Here is a 17624-nt window from a genome sequence, read left to right on the forward strand (position 1 = left end):
AAAAGGAGAAGGAACGGAGAACAGCAAATATGGAGATAGATGGAGAGCTGGAGAACAAAGAGAGTGAGAAGATTGAAAAGCCTGGTCTTAGAACAAGTCCTGTGACTAGAGCAAGAAGGAAGGATGTAGAGGGAAAGAAAGAGGAGAAACCAAAACCAGCAGAGAAAGAGACAGGAAAACAAGGGAACGAGACAAAGGAGGAGAGGACTGAAAAGTCCTTTCCTATTACAAGTCACATGACAAGATCAAGGCATGCTAAAGCTGCAATGGGCAAGAAGGAACAGGAGGAGGAAACGGCAAACACTGCAGAGGAGGAGACGGGGAAACACGGGGACGAGGTAGAAGAGCACCTGACAGAAAAGCTGAAAATAAAAACTATTGAGGGGGGCGGGACTATCGAGAATGATACGTTCGTAACCAACAGGGGTCCAAACGGTAAAGGGATGAAAAGGAAGGCGGGAGAGAGTGGGGATATGGGAGAGAAGGGGGAAAGACAACAAGTAGTGGTTCAATCTGAAGAAGGGAGCTATTTAGGGTTAAAAAAGCTTAAAACTAAAAACAGGAGAGGACTAACAGAGGAACCCACCACCTCCTACAAAGCAAAAATAGAGAAGGTAGAAACAGATGCTAAGATAATGGGAAACGAAGGGACAACAGAAAACAAAAGACAGGAAGAGACCATTCCAGCATCCAGAACCAAACACAGTGAAGGGAAAAGGGAGATAGAAACAGTCATGTCCCCTGTAACCGAACGGAGGACAGGAAAAATAGAGGGGGGGAAAAGAAAGGGAGAGACCGTTCATCCTCCCATCCCAGCCAAGCTCAGTAAACTGGAGGAGGATGAACCAACACAGGCAGGGGGTCACACTCCTGACGAGAGGAGAGAGGAAGTGGAGCCCAAGAGAAAGGAAGAGATGGACAGAGCGAGAGAGAGATGGAGCCAGAGAGTGGGTAAAAGGTAGAGACTAAGTGAGAAGAGAGGGTGGAAGGAGGAGAGAAACAACCATCAAAGGAAAAGGAAGATGGCGTCTTTAAAAGAAGGCTACAGTGAAACAAAATGAGCCAGATGTACATATGTAATATTTAGTTTAATAGATTAAATGTAAAATACAATGTAAAATCCGGAGAATAGTCATTTACATCAAATCATTTGGTTTGTATATTTTTTCTTTAAAACATTACAAATGCACATACCACATCCCATTTCAAGCAATACAAAATAAGACAAACTCGTACTTTTATTAAAATGTATTACATTTATAAATAACTATCATGATACTATTTTTCCAGCATCTTGACAGACAGATCCAGAGAATTGTTTAACAATCACAGCTAGCCATGTACATTGTAAACAAGTCTTAGAGACCATATACAGTTGAAGTCGGAAGTTTACATACACTTAGGTTGGAGTCATTGAAACTCGTTTTTTTCAACCACTCCACAAATTTCTTGTTAACAAACTATAGTTTGGCAAGTCGGTTAGGACATCTACTTTGTGCATGACACAAGTAATCTTTCCAACAATTGTTTACAGACAGATTATTTCACTTATAATTCACTGTATCACAATTCCAGTGGGTCAGAAGTTTACATACAGTAAGTTGACTGTGCCTTTAAACATCTTGGAAAATTCCAGAAAATTATGTCATGGCTTTAAAAGCTTCTGATAGGCCAATTGACATCATTTGAGTCAATTGGAGGTGTACCTGTGGATGTATTTCAAGGCCTACCTTCAAACTCAGTGCCTCTTTGCTTGACATCATGGGAAAATCAAAAGAAATTAGCCAAGACCTCAGAAAAAAATATGAAATAAATCATTCTCTACTATTATTCTGGCATTTCACATTCTTAAAATAAAGTGGTGATCCTAACTGACCTAAAACAGGGAATTTTGACTAGGATTAATTGTCAGGAATTGTGAAAAATAGAGTTTAAATGTATTTGGCTTAGGTGTATGTAAACTTCCGACTTCAACTATATAACCCATCTGACACACAAACACACTAGCTTACTATGAGTAATTCCCTTTGATTTCTTAAAGAGATACTGTTGAGCTGCCTTAGTTTTTTCCTCAATTTCTCAAAACGCTGTAAGCCCCATAGAAATAGAATTTCTAGAAGGGGTATCCCCATTCAAGTCACTGTTGAACCGGCAGCCATTTTAAGAGTAAGCCCATCCATATAGATGAATCTGTAATAACTGCCCAGTCTGTTCTAGGAATTATATCACTATGCTTCAGAGGTCCTTCAGTCAGTCGTCTTTCTTACTGGGCAGAGGAGAGCCGTTATCAGCCGTTTTGTAAGACAAAGCCGTTCCGTTGTCGCTAGGTGATCCTTCATTGTTGTTCCCCAATTTCCCTTTGGTCAGAGAGGGTGGTGGTGTGGACTCCGCCCCCTCAGGTGTAAAGTACTCGCTGATCAGTTTCTGATAGGTGGGGTGGGTGGTCAGCACTCTGAACAGGTCTTCTGTGGAGATACAACCACATAGCATTAGGGTTATTGTCGACAAGACTGTAGTTCAGGACAGTGTGACGAACAACTGGACATTGCTTTCTCAATTCATCTTTCCTCGATTCCTTGCATTCGCTCACCTTGCCTCCTTCTCATTGGAGAAAAAGGTATTTGGAACTTCTCGAATACTATTGAGAAGGAGGCGAGGGATCGCAGAAAGACGAATTGACAAACAGCCATAACTAGGGTCAAATCACAGACTTGGTTTGTGCCCAACAAACAGGTAGAGAAGTTTGTAATACACCACTAATAATCAAGATAAGTTTAAAGTGAATGTATTTGAATGTCAACATTGTTAATGGATGGGTGCCTTGGCTTACGTTCAGTGGGCGCTCCTCTCCTGGACAGTTCGGTGTACAGTTCCTCTGTGTGGTACTGAGGACTCCCCACTAGCGCCCCCATCAGGTCAGACACGTCCACTGCAGTCAGACTGCCACTACACTCTCGGTCATACAGCTGCAGACAGTTTACACTGGGTTCAAATATATACATTTATGTAAATATATACCATTTATATAGTGTTTATGTCAAATATCTTCATGTAGTTTATATCAAATATATTAATTCAGTTTATAGGTTAAAGCGTCCTCTTTATACCGTAGTAACATACCGCCTGGGTGCCAGTCTATTCCTGCTAAATCTACTCTACCCAAACACTAGGGTTATAAAATCTACTCTACACAAACACTGGGGTTATAAATCTACCCTACACAAACACTGGGGTTATAAATCTACTCTACACACACACTGGGGTTATAAATCTACTCTACCCAAACACTAGGGTTATAAAATCTACTCTACACAAACACTGGGGTTATAAATCTACTCTACACAAACATTGGGGTTATAAATCTACTCTACACAAACATTGGGGTTATAAATCTACTCTACCCAAACACTAGGGTTATAAAATCTACTCTACACACACACTGGGGTTATAAATCTACTCTACACAAACACTGGGGTTATAAATCTACTCTAAACAAACACTGGGGTTATAAATCTACCCTACACAAACACTGGGGTTATAAATCTACTCTACACAAACACTAGGGTTATAAAATCTCCTCTACACACACTGGGGCTATAACATCTCCTCTACACAAACACTGGGGTTATAAATCTACTCTACACAAACACTAGGATTATAAAATCTACTCTACACAAACACTAGGGTTATAAAATCTACTCTACACAAACACTGGGGTTATAAATCTACTCTACACAAACACTGGGGTTATAAATCTACTCTACACAAACACTGGGGTTATAAATCTACTCTACACAAACACTGGGGTTATAAATCTACTCTACACAAACACTGGGGTTATAAATCTACTCTACACCAACACTGGGGTTATAAAATCTACTCTACACAAACACTGGGGTTATAAATCTACTCTACACCAACACTGGGGTTATAAAATCTACTCTAAACAAACACTGGGGTTATAAAATCTACTCTACACAAACACTGGGGTTATAAAATCTACTCTACACAAACACTGGGGTTATAAAATCTACTCTACACAAACACTGGGGTTATAAATCTACTCTACACAAACACTGGGGTTATAAATCTACCGTACACAAACACTGGGGTTGTAAATCTACTCTACACAAACACTGGGGTTATAAATCTACCCTACACAAACACTAGGGTTATAAAATCTACTCTACACAAACACTGGGGTTATAAAATCTACTCTACACAAACACTGGGGTTATAAAATCTACTCTACACAAACACTGGGATTATAAATCTACTCTACACAAACACTGGGGTTATAAATCTACTCTACACAAACACTGGGGTTATACAATCTACTCTACACAAACACTGGGGTTATAAATCTACTCTACACAAACACTGGGGTTATAAATCTACTCTACACAAACACTGGGGTTATAAATCTACTCTACACAAACACTGGGGTTATAAAATCTACTCTACACAAACACTGGGGTTATAAATCTACTCTACACAAACACTGGGGTTATAAATCTACTCTACACAAACACTGGGGTTATAAATCTACTCTACACAAACACTGGGGTTATAAATCTACTCTACACAAACACTGGGGTTATAAATCTACTCTACACAAACACTGGGGTTATAAATCTACTCTACACACACTTGGAGCAGAACTTACAGTGAATGCAGTGTGAAGGAGGGACTTAAAGCCCAGAAGGCCTGAGACTGATGTCACACTTAGATAGATCTGTCTGAGGTCCACCATGTCATCCTGGAACACACACACACACACATGGTTAACACAAACACACACAAGTTATGCGAAGTACACAACACCAAGGAAATCTACTACTTCAGTACTCTACACGTCTGTTGCTCTCTCAAACGGACAAGTTCATACGCCACACTTGACGCTGGTTGGTGGTGGCCAGTTTAACCTTGGAGTAGTTTACCTTGGAGTAGAGTCCACAGATCTTAGCAGTAGTCTGTCTGTCTGTCAGTCCCAGGAGAGGGGCCAGCTCATCCACACCAGCCTTCCAACCCTGTTCTGACTGACACCTGTCAATCATCTTACTCAGTGCTGCCTCCACCTCGGACTCACGGAGACTGAGGATGGAGAGGGGAAGGGGGAGAGAGAGAGAGATGAGAGATTGGGGGAAGGAGCTGAGGTTAGCAGACAATCATTTAAGTCATGCACACAAGAAGGAAAGCACCTGCTTAGTCACCATCAAACACACACACAGCCATAGATCAAGAGTCTACCTACACACAAACATGGCCATAAGTATGTGGACACACCTTCAAATTAGTGGATTCGGCTATTTCAGCCACACCCGTTGCTGACAGGTGTATAAAATCGAGCACACAGCAATGCAATCTCCATAGACAAACATTGGCAGTAGAATGGCCCGTACTGAAGAGCTCAGTGACTTTCAACGTGGTACCGTCATAGGATGCCACCTTTCCAACAAGTCAGTTCGTTAAATTTCTGCCCATTGGACTCTGGAGCAGTGGAAACACGTTCTCTGGAGTGATGAATCACGCTTCACCATCTGGCTGTCTGACGGACGAATCTGGGTTTGGCAGATGCCAGGAGAACGCTACCTGCCCCAATGCATAGTGCCAACTGTAAAGTTTGGTGGAGGAGGAATAATGGTCTGGGTCTTTTTTTCATGGTTCGGGCTGGGCCTCTTAGTTCCAGTGAAGGGAAATCTTAATGCTACAGCATAAAATTACATTCTTGACGATTCTGTGCTTCCAACTTTGTGGCAACAGTTTGGGGAAGGCCCTTTCCTGTTTCAGCATGACAATGCCCTCGTGCACAAAGCGAGGTCCATACAGAAATGGTTTGTCGAGATCGGTGTGGAAGAACTTGACTGGCCTGCACAGAGCCCTGACCTCAACCTCATCGAACGCCGACTGCGAGCCAGGCCTAATCATCAAACATCAGTGCCCGACCTCACGAATGCTCTTGTGGCTGAATGGAAGCAAGTCACCGCAGCAATATTCCAACATCTAGTGGAAAGCCTTCACAGAAGAGTGGAGGCTGTTATAGCAGCAAAGAGGGGACCAACTCCATATTAATGCCCATAATATTGAAATGAGATGTTCGACAAGCAGGTGTCCACATACTTTTGGTCATGTAGTGTACATACACATATATACACACACACACAAGTCTCTTACCCGTCTTTGTGCAGCAGTGAGAGAGTTTCTCTGGCAGGCGGTTCTAGGGGGAGGGAGAGCCCCCCCAGTTTTCTGGTAAGAACACGCCCCTCCATCACATGGTCTGTAGCTGGGATGCCCAGGGCCCTGATAGACACAAGAGGTTAGAGATGTTAGAATCATCTACACACCCTCATAAAATACATGCATCCAAAGCAAACAGATAGCCAAGTATACATTATGCAAATACTGAGGCAAAATTGACCACAACATGCCAAACAGTGGGAAACGTCCACAAAGAAACTACACACACACACACACACACACACACACACACACCCACCGTCTTCAGGAATACTGTGAGCCGTAAGATGAAATTCACACACACACACACACTGAGGTAGAAATGCTGTGTAGACTCACTTGGCCATGAGTTTCTGGACATTGTCTGCATACAGATTAGGGTCATCCTTCTCCTTCTGGGAGGGGGTGTATACTGGCAGGTACTGTAGCCAATCAGAGTACAGGATATTAATACTGACAAGTACTGTAGCCAATAAGAGCACATTACATTTTTCTGACAGGTATTACAGCCAATGAGAAAACAGGACATTTTTCTTCTGTGAGTGGTCATTCTGATTATGGACAATATGGCCTTACCTCAATAGTAACGTTAGTGTAGAACTGAGAGCAGGTGTGCCACAATGCCTCAACCCTGGAGGGAAAAACACCACCAACAATCAGTGAAATATCATATATCGACAACTTGTTTCCAATAATATGGATGTTAAATGGAGATTTGATAATGAAGTTGAATGATTATCATATGTTTTTATTTCATATAGATGGTGTCTTACCAGGTAGTTCCCGTGTGGGTCCAGCGTACAGTATCCTAGAAAACAAGCATGTTTTAAAAAAAACGCATAGAAATAATAACTCTAGAAGGTAAACTCACATGTGCAGACAGTACATCACCTGATTCTGTTCAGAACATTACATGGGCCTACATGTGACTCAGACTCAGTTCAAAATACACCCTGTACAGCAGGGTTCCCCAACTGGCGGCCCACGGGTGGTTTTATTTGGCCCCTCAAGTTTTCTGAGCAACAAATACAATTTTCATTGTTGGACATTAGACTGTAAAAACACCAGGAAATCAGCTCCAAGTGATTTTAATTTAATAAATTATTTGCAATTATGTTCCGGCCCCCCGACCATCTGCTCCAGAAAGAAGAAAAAAAAATCGTCCCGCGGCTGAATCTAGTTGATGATACCTGCTGTACAGGCATTCTGTGGTGACATGGGAGTTCCAACATCCACAAACATTAACTATGATTAGAAACCAAACCACATGGTATTTTCCTACGACCAGTTAGGGTGCTCTCAGGCCCAATGCGCTCCACAATCCCAACCTCAGCCATTAGTGGGGGGAAATGCAAAACTGAGCCAAGATCAGCATCTACGGCCAACTTCAAATTTTAATGTCACATGCACAAGTACAGTGAAATGCCTTTCTTGCAAGCTAACCCCAATAATGCAGTAATCAATAACAATGTAATACTAAAAATAACAAGGTAGAACAAAAACACAACATATACAAATAAGAACTAGGAACACAATAAAGTAAGAAAGCATACTATATACAGGGTCAGTTCCACTACCATATTTACAATGTGCAGGGATACTGGAGTGATGGAGGTAGATATGTATAGGGGTAAGGGGACTAGGCAGCAGGATATAAGATAAACAGAGTAGCAGCAGCGTATATGATGATTGTATGTGAGTGGCTGTGTGTAGAGTCCGTATAAATATACAGTCAGGTCCATAAATATTTGGACATTGACCAAGTTATTATTATTTTAGCTGTCTACCACAGCATATTGGAGTTGAAATTAAATAATGAATATGAGCTGAAAGTGCAGACTTTCAGCTTTAATTTGAGGGTATTTACATCCAAATTGGGTAAACGGTGTAGGAATTACAGCAATTTCTATATGTGGTCCCCCCCTTTTAAAGGGATCAAAAGTAATTGGACAATTGGCTCCTCCATGGCCAGGTGTGTGTTATTCCCTCATTAGTTCATTTACAAGGAAGCAGGTAAAAGGTCTAGAGTTGATTTCAAGTGTGGCATTTGCATTTGGAATCTGTTGCTGTTAACCCTCAATATGAAGTCCAAAGAGCTGTCACTGCCAGTGAAGCAAGCCATCATTAGGCTGAAAAATCTAAACAAACCCATCAGAGAGATAGCAAAAACATTAGGTGTGGCCAAATCAACTATTTGGTATATTCTTAAAAAGAAAGAACGCACTGGTGAGCTCAGGAACCAAAAGGCCCGGAAGACCACGGAAAACAACTGTGGTGGATGACAGAATAATTATTTCCCTGGTGAAGAAAAACCCCTTCACAACAGTTGGCCAGATCAAGAACACCCTCCAGGAGGTAGGCGTATCTGTGTCAAAGTCAACAATCAAGAGAAGACTTCACCCTTTTATCACAAAATGTAAACCATTGGTAAGCCTCAAAAACAGGAAGACCAGATTAGAGTTAGCCAAAAAACATTTTAAAAAAGCCTGTACAGTTCTGGAACAACATCCTATGGACAGATGAGACAAATATCAACTTGTACCAGAATGATGGGGAGAGAAGAGTATGGAGAAGGGAAGGAACTGCTCATGATCCGAAGCATACCACCTCATCTGTGAAGCATGGTGGAGGTAGTGTTATGGCGTGGGCATGTATGGCTGCCAATGGAACTGTTTCCCTTGTATTTATTGATGATGAATTCTGAAGTGTTTAGGGCTATATTATCTGCTCAGATTCAGCCAAATGCTTCAAAACTCATTGGACGGTGCTTCACAGTGCAGATGGACAATGACCTGAAGCATACTGCGAAAGCAACCCAATACTTTTTTAAGGCAAAGAAGTGGAATGTTCTGCAATGGCCAAGTCAATCACCTGACCTGAATCCAATTGAGCATGTATTTCACTTGCTGAAGGCAAAACGGACGGAAAAACGCCCCAAGAACAAGCAGGAACTGAAGACAGCTGCAGTAAAGGCCTGGCAGAGCATCACCAGGGAAGAAACCCAGCATCTGGTGATGTCTATGGGTTCCAGGATTTGCAACCAAGTATTAAAACTCACCATTTAATTGATGATTATGTTAGTTTGTCCAATTACCTTTGAGCCCCTAAAATTGGGGGTCTGTGTATAAAAATGGTTGTAATTCCTACACGGTTCATACAATAATTTTGACAAAATCCTTAAATTAAAGATGAAAGTCTACAATTAAAGCACATCTTGATTGTTTCCTTTCAAATCCATTGTGGTGGTGTACAGAGCCAAAATGATGCAAATTGTATCACTGTCCAAATACTTATGGACCTGACTGTATTTGCAACTTCACCCTACACCTTCCGCTGCGTCAGCATATAAACTACTAGTGACAGTGCTGCCGCACCCGGACAACATACTTCCCTGGAGGCAGCGGTTCGATCCCTCCGTTCAATTTCTCTGCTGTATACCAATACTGACACAGTCCAGTCTACTCACCAGTTTGTTGGGGTAGTGCAGCAGAACTGGTTGGACTGGGACTCCAGCCAGGAAGGCACCTAGGAGAGAGGCAGAGGACAGTAAACCAGTCAGCTCCCCCCCCATGTAACACATGCCATCCATTCCTTTAGGTTTAGCAGAAGAAGTGACATTCTTAATTATGTTCTCACCAACCCGTCACAAAAGTGCAAACCCCACCCATCTGCCACCCTATGCAAGCTAAAGCAAAGGATAAAAGCATTTGAAAGATTTCAAATAGTATTTGAACCCAGAACTAGATCTCACCAGGTTTGAACTTTATGAGAACGGTGCCGTTTGTAGTGGTGCCTTCTGGGAACATCAGCATCTGACCATGAGAGAGAGCCAATGACAGAGATGGGAAGAGAGAAAGCAAGGGAGTTGGTAGAACCAGTTCTATGTTGTCCCATCAGTAAGGTTCATTAGGAGGACGGAGGGAAAGCGAGATAGTGACTGATGAATAGAGAGGTGTGTTAAACCAGTTCTATGAAAGCTGTCTCGTCATCAGTAAGATCCATTCTTCGCCGACAGTAACAATTATAACGTGACATACCGGTATTGCAAGTTAACTCAAGAGTCTAAACAAAGTCATCGTGCTATATGACGCAAGACTGATGCAGTGAGGTTACATATGTGTAACTGGCGGGATGTGAGCCCACGTCTCCCATGTGGTGATCCAATGTCTTAACCATTAGACCAAGAGGAAATCCTTGTAGTCTGCTAGCAACAATCACGTTTACATGTCTCAGGCAGAGCTACTCCGTTACACCAGCTCCCCCATTGGCCCTAATGACCTTTGACCCCTGCCCTCTGATTCCTGCTTACCTGCGGCCAGTAGCCATTGGAGGTGAGCCTCTCTTTGATCTGAACGACAGCCTGTTTCCTGGACTCTGGATTCTTCCTGTTTACCAACACTGACTGGTTAAACTCCAGGAGGGCTGAGAGAGAGAAGAGAAACCATACACAACACTGTTATAATGTGACATAGCCATAATGATATGATCATTATATTCATTAGGACACAAATGCCACTGAAGGCCTGTGCTACTGAAGAAAGGAGAGGGAGAGATTCTTACTCTATAGAGAGAGAGAACAGAGGGAAATGTGGGAGAAAGAGAGGGAGAGAGAGAGAGAGTGAGTAAGAGAGAACAGACAGGGAAATGTGAGAGAGGGTGAGGAAGAGGGGGGAGAGGAGAAGGGGATGGAAAAGGTGAAAGAAAGAGGGAAGGTGGAGAAAGAGAGGACAAGAGAATAAGAGGGAAAAAGGTTAAAGAAAAAGAGGGAGAAATAGAACTTAAGCACACATACAGAAGAGTCATGAGGCAATAGTTTGTTTTAGGAGTTGCTTTCATACTTTCTCAATACACTTTCCAATACCACCTTTGCCATATTTAGTCTTACTAACAACTTTCCAATTCCATCCCATCTCTCCTTCCTTTCCCAACCTCCATCCCTCCCCCTCTCTCATTCTCCATCTCACCCCAACAGAGCAGAATGATGTTGCCCACAGCGTGGCATTTTATCCATAGTGATTAAGGATATGATTTGAAGAGGGTAATCGGATACTGGGTGTCTGTCTTTAAAAAGGCAACTTTGACCCAAAGCCTCTCCCAGTCTCCCACATAACACTCACCCCCTATAACAGGAATGCTTTGGTTTTCCGATCTAGACACCACCGTAGCCAGCTGAGTTTCCGGCAGCACCAACATATCCAGGAAGCTACTGTGCGGCGCCACCGCCAGCACAGGAGCCTCCTTATGCCCCGCCCTACGACCTTTGACCCGGACCCAGATGAACCCCAGGAAGAAAAACACTGCCCGGCTAAGGAAACGGATGATGGGGTGTAGTAACCATCTCCTCCACCCAGTCGTTACTGGCCGGGACCGTTCTTCCTCTGAGAGGCCAGCCAATCGGAGCCGGGCAATTGGCCACATGATCAGGAAGCAGAGGGCAGCCAGAAAGAATCGTATGGGGAACAGGATGGAGCCCAACACCATGCCCTGTGGATGGGAGGGACAGGGACATGATCACATATGGAGGATATTATGTTGCATGGGGCAGGCTACAATGTATCATATATGCATTGCACACACAGAGACATACATCCCTTTTCTATTCATTTGGACAGTGAAGCTAAAACTTTTAATTTGGCTCTATACTCCAGCATTTTGGATTTGAAATAAACTGTTTCATATGAGGCGACAGTACACAATGTCACCTTTTATTTGAGGGTATTTTCATACATATCTGTTTTATTTGAAGGTGTCATATAAGTATTTGGCCAAATTCGCTTATAATGTATTAAAGTAGTCAAAAGTTTCGAATTTGGTCCCATATTCCTAGCACGCAATGACTACATCAAGCTTGTTGACGCATTTGCAATTTGTTTTGGTTGTGTTTTCGGATTATGTTGTGCCCAATAGAAACTGAATGGTGAATAATGTATTGTGTCGTTTGAGTCACTTTTATTGTAAATAAGAATACATAATATATTTCTGAACACTTGTACATTAATGTGATTGCTACCATGATTACGGATAATCATGAATCAATCGTGAATAATGATCAGTGTGAAAGTAAGTGGCATAAATATCATAATGTAGCCTGCCGGGCAGCCGCTATGTTTGGACAGTGGAGATCCATAACGCCCACTAGCGGCTGCCCAGGCTGGGGGTATGATCTTCGTGCATCTCTTACCACATTTCCTCAAGCATAATAAGACAACTCACCCTTATTCTCTGCGCCCTGGTCAGTTTCAACTTGTGCACAAATGGGTGTGGGTAATCAGACGTTGCTTGGTGACTGTTCCGCCTCTCCATGGCGACTAGGCAAGCCTTGACAGACCAAAAGAGATTTAAAAATAACCCTTTCAAGTTTGTTGTGCGAAGTATTCACTGAATGGTAAGAAATATGCCGGTGCGTCGAAAGTTTAATTTCACTGCAACTGTTTTGCTTTGCGTAAAACCTGATATCTCAAAAGTGTCTCTCTCAAAATGGATCAAGATACAGAGAGAGAATGCCAGTGCGAAGGACAGGAGATCGAGTGCGAAAGCTGGTTGGATAAAAAATTAATAAAGACAAGTTCAAAATTAAAACTAGCCAAGTGAAAACGAAGATGTGAACCCGTTCAAAACTGTAAAAACAAATTACCAAACGTTGACTTATTGTACTCCAAAACAATGAACTTTATAAGAAAGGTGCGCTAGCGTCCTTGCACATGGCGTAAAAGAATAACAACAACTTGGGTAGTTAGCCCATCCTTTTAACATACCACACCTGTCACGCCGTCAATGGGCGGATTCGATTATGCTGAGCCGCGGGACACCGGCCTATGGCCCGTGACGTGAACGGGTAAAAGCGGCAAGGGAGGAGCGCCCTTCTCAAATCGAACAGTAATCTGCGCGGCTTGGTCATTGTCAACAAGGCAGCATGGTGCCTCGTCCAGAAACATACATATCGTTTTCATAAAGTATATTTTTGAATTTTCAAAAGACTTTTCATTGGGAAGGCAGATATGGCAATCACTTTTGCATGTGGAAACACATAATCCTACTCATTACCCCACTTGCTTAATTACGTCACTTTTGTTTTGAGCAGACGTCGTCGTGGGCTTTGAACCGGGCACATGGCTCACGCTTAGGAGGCACTCCGGTTCCAAAACGAATGCAATCAATCAACTTTCACCCGGTGCAAAACACGCCTCACCGGGCACCCGAGGCAGATTAATCGAATCCCCACACTGACAACCCTGCAACCACCACAGCCATGCCGTAGTACCAACAAGTCGAACCGGTTAAAAAGTCTCAAGGGATAAAGCTCGGTCACTTGTACAACATGTTTAGCCTATAGGCCTACGCCCAATCGAACGACAGTCATCTAATTAGGATGTTAAAGTTAATGTATCATGCCAAAAAACGATTGATAACTTAGCCTATTTAATAAGCTTGCCAGTAAACATGTTTTGAGAAAATAGTCACCCTAGGTTGCATTGCTAAATGACGCATTGTCTATTCTCATACACCTAATATTGGAGAAATGTTGTGTTCGATTAGAATGTCAGTGTAACATCATGTTCCATCATCCAATCTCAGTCAACAATATTTAGGCCTACATAGCAAAATGAGATATGCTATAGAACATAAAACAAACAACAACAAGGTAAATTGTATGGAGGACCAAATCTGCCATAATTAGAAATAAATGAATAAATAAATGCACACATAAATAAATGCACCTATAAATAGATAAATACATGAATAAATAAATAAATGCACATTTAAATAGATAAATAGATGCATAAATGCATACAAATAGATCAATAAATAAATTGATGAATACATGTATGCTACAAGATTCTGGAGCAAGCCCCTGCTCCCCACACCACTGGCAGAACTCGCGCCACCTTGTGTCACAGGTTGATGTGGTGGACGGGGCCTTAGCACTCTGTAAGATGTTAACAACAGAGGGCTCAAAACCAGACCATTTTCGCTGTTCAGTGGCCAGGCCCACAGCTGCAGGCGGGAGGGATTCGGATGCCACAATGTGGCCTCCGCCTGTGGCAATAGGTCCGGCTTCTGAGGTAGTTCCCACGATGGCCCCGCTAGGAGTGACAGTATTGTGCTGAACTAGTTGCGTCTCGGACCATCTCGGGGCAATCGGCCATCTCGGGGCAATCAGAAGGACCTGGTGGTGGTGGTGGTGGGGGTAGTCACCACTCCCATTCCTGTGTGGGGACCAGGTGGCTTTTTGCGTGTTCAACCTGAGGCATGGCTCTGAGATGTGCTTCAGGAGAGATGGCGTGTCAGCTGCTGCCTGTTCTCGTGACTGAGCGCAGATTAGCCAATCGTCTAGGTAATTTAGTACTATCATCCCTTGTGATGACTGGCCATGATTAATGTCCGATAACCCAAACGACGTCTTGAGTGACACCTTTTGAAACCCCCACTTCTCCTTATATTGATCCTTTCAAAATGCCCACTTCTCCTTATATGGTTCCTTTTGAAACACTCACCTCTCCTTATATGGTTCCTTCTGAAACGCCCACTTCTCATTATATGGTTCCTTTCGAAACGCCCACTCCTTTCGACACCCACACTTTTCCTGAGAGGTGCACTGAGAGATGACAAACAGTATGTGGCAGCATGGAGACCCTGAGGGATGACAGCTCTGATGACGCCGCAGCTTGACTCTATTGTAAAAATACTCCCCCCAACAACAACAAAAACAAGCAGGGGTCTAGCCCCCCCTTGAGGTTCTTGAGAGAGAGCACCCAATTAAGTGAGAGAAGGAAAAAAGTCAATTTGTGCAGCAGCAGGTGTCTAAAAATGTTTTACTGAATGAAGAGGTACATTGGGCGGCGCACAATTGGCCCAGCGTCGTCCGGGTTTGGCCGGTGTAGGCCGTCATTGTAAATAAGAATTTGTTCTTAACTGACTTGCCTAGTTAAATAAAGGTACAATAAAAAAGAAAAATAAATTTACAAAAAAGAAAATCAACATGTACTGGTGCGCAAGAGAGGATATGATAGAGTAGCAGAGGCACACAAGGTCTTATCTGATGACGTGGAGTCTGAGCTTGATAAACATATCAAGAATCTCGTGGACCAGTATAATGGGCTTAGTAGCCTCATATGCAGAGAACTTGCCTACGAATTGGCACATTGAAACAACATGCCTGAAATAGGGCAACTAACTGGTCAAGAAATGGAAGGGTAAGTGATATTGAACAGAGAGATCTATTTCTGAATGTAGGTATACATTTAATATATACACAATATACCACAACCCCATTCCATGAATTAAACTTTGACCTACCAGCACCATCACCCACTTACCCCAAGGTTTTTAAGGAGGCTGTTTTACGCACTGAAAATTAAAAAAAAATAATTGGCATCAAGCTTGATCATGATAAGCAATGTAAACCTAGTCAATGCATCACCTTTCCAACCTTAAATATATGCTAGACCTACTAGTCTGACAGTGAGGAATGAGGAAATATCACTTGTGCCAAAAACAGTAGTGCCCAGCCTACCCTCTCTATTATTGAACTGAAGACATAGTGGAGGTGCTGAAACACACACACACACAAACAGTCTCCCAACCCTCAGGCAATTACATCACATAAATCAGTGTGGGACAATGGCACCACTTTTGTAGTCAAGGGTGATGATTGTTTTTCTCATGATGACTGATGTTTTTGATTGTGGGAAAGAGACGGCGAGACAGATAATGTTATCTGCAACTCAACATCAAAACTATGAAATAACACATATGGAATCATGTAGTAACATGTTTGGAACATGAATACATCATGTTATCTGCAACTCAATATTAGGAAGGTGTTTCTAATGTTATATATACAGTACCAGTCAAAAGTTTGGACATGCCTACTCATTCAAGGGTTTTTCTTTATTTTTACTATTTTCTACATTGTAGAATAATTGTGAAGACATCAAAACTATGAAATAACACATATGGAATCATGTAGTAACATGTTTGGAACATGAATGCATCATGTTATTTGTCAGTGCCAGTGGGGTTAAGGTTTAGGTTATAGGATTTGACGCATGTGTAGGAAAGAGAAGTCGGTGAACGCAGCCTGGCCGTAGAGACCAGCCGTCACAGGCAGATCTGGCTACCCAGAGAGGACAGGCTGTGTGCTCACTCTGCCCTTAGAGGTAGAGACAGAGCTGCATGTTCTCCTACACTGTGAGAACTATGAAGACATTTTTCTTCCTCAAAATTGAAAGCAAATACAAAGATCCAATATCGATTGGGAGAAATACCCCTTTGTGCCATATTGGCAGCACAATATGTAGCTTCCTGCCACACCCGTAGGCACAGCCAGTGGAACGACAACCAGAGTAATAACATTGCTTGCTATCATTATTTAATTATTGTCCTCATTCATTCCGTATTGTCCTGTTAATTATTACTCATTGAGTATTATTATTTTTCATATTATTATCTATCTGCGTCATCATTAATTTGGTATGTTGCTATATGTTTGCTTTGGCAATGTATGTTTAACACTTTCCATGCCAATAAAGCCTTTTTAAATCGATTCACAAATCCAAACTTACTTTAAACTGACCAATGTAGCCGTGCATCCACCCAGTGAAACCAGTTTCGCACCCACTGGTGTACATTCACCTGATGTCATCCACCAGCCGGGTCTCTCTATAGAGAGAGGCTCTTGTTATCAGTGAAGAGTCAAGACACATCAACACACATTGAATTAAATATGCTTTTTCTCCTTTTAAAAGTTAAAAAAAAGTTTCAGTAGGCTATAGTAGAGTGCTTTCACCTCACATAAAACTGGAAACAAACCAACAGATATATGGTATGACTAAACAGAGAGTGTTACAACGGTTATCTATAATTGCAGATTAATTAGGCTGCGTTTACACAGGCAGCCTAATTCTGATATTTTTGTTCACTAATTGGTCTTTTGACAAATTCGAGATAGATTGAGGGATTGGTTGAACCCTATAAAAAGTGTAACGTCTGAACAGTATAAATGAATAGGGGGTAGAAATTACCTGCATGTTTGAATGCAACTCTTCTTCTCTCTGTATCCAATACAGTACTTGGGTTGTGTTCAAATATGCACCAAACAGGAGAAAACGGACTGAAACAGGGAGGCACTACTTGGACTTGTCCAATATGAACCATTCCTTTTTGCTTTCTGTTTCATAATGTTTTGCTACGTTGTGCTCTACTGAACACCACCCTATTAAACAGGCCTTGTTATGAGGTAGAACCATTCTGAACGGGTATGTTCATACAGTCTACAAAGCAGCTTAAAGAGAGATAAGATATGTCAGGGGGAGGCTTGTGGGAGGAGCTATAGGTGGGCTCATTGTATTGGCTGGAATAGAATAAATGGAACAGAGTCAACATGT

At 42.3% G+C, this 17624-nt stretch overlaps 1 protein-coding gene across 1 annotated transcript; it reads right to left on the minus strand.

The window, feature by feature from the left end:
- Window positions 1–1071: 1071 nt before the first annotated feature.
- lpcat4 (lysophosphatidylcholine acyltransferase 4) lies at window positions 1072–12540 on the minus strand (the record flags this gene model as incomplete). Its single annotated transcript, XM_084156025.1, has 13 exons — window positions 1072–2465; window positions 2831–2966; window positions 4667–4759; window positions 4941–5094; window positions 6175–6300; window positions 6577–6659; window positions 6814–6868; window positions 7011–7045; window positions 9704–9762; window positions 9989–10049; window positions 10547–10659; window positions 11355–11721; window positions 12451–12540. The coding sequence occupies 13 exons, from the start codon at window positions 12538–12540 to the stop codon at window positions 2251–2253; spliced, it is 1587 nt and encodes a 528-aa protein (XP_084012151.1). The 3' UTR covers window positions 1072–2250.
- Between the last annotated feature and the right edge of the window lie 5084 nt (window positions 12541–17624).

Source organism: Coregonus lavaretus, assembly GCF_964263955.1.
Source record: "Coregonus lavaretus genome assembly, chromosome: 39".
NCBI lineage: Eukaryota > Metazoa > Chordata > Actinopteri > Salmoniformes > Salmonidae > Coregonus > Coregonus lavaretus.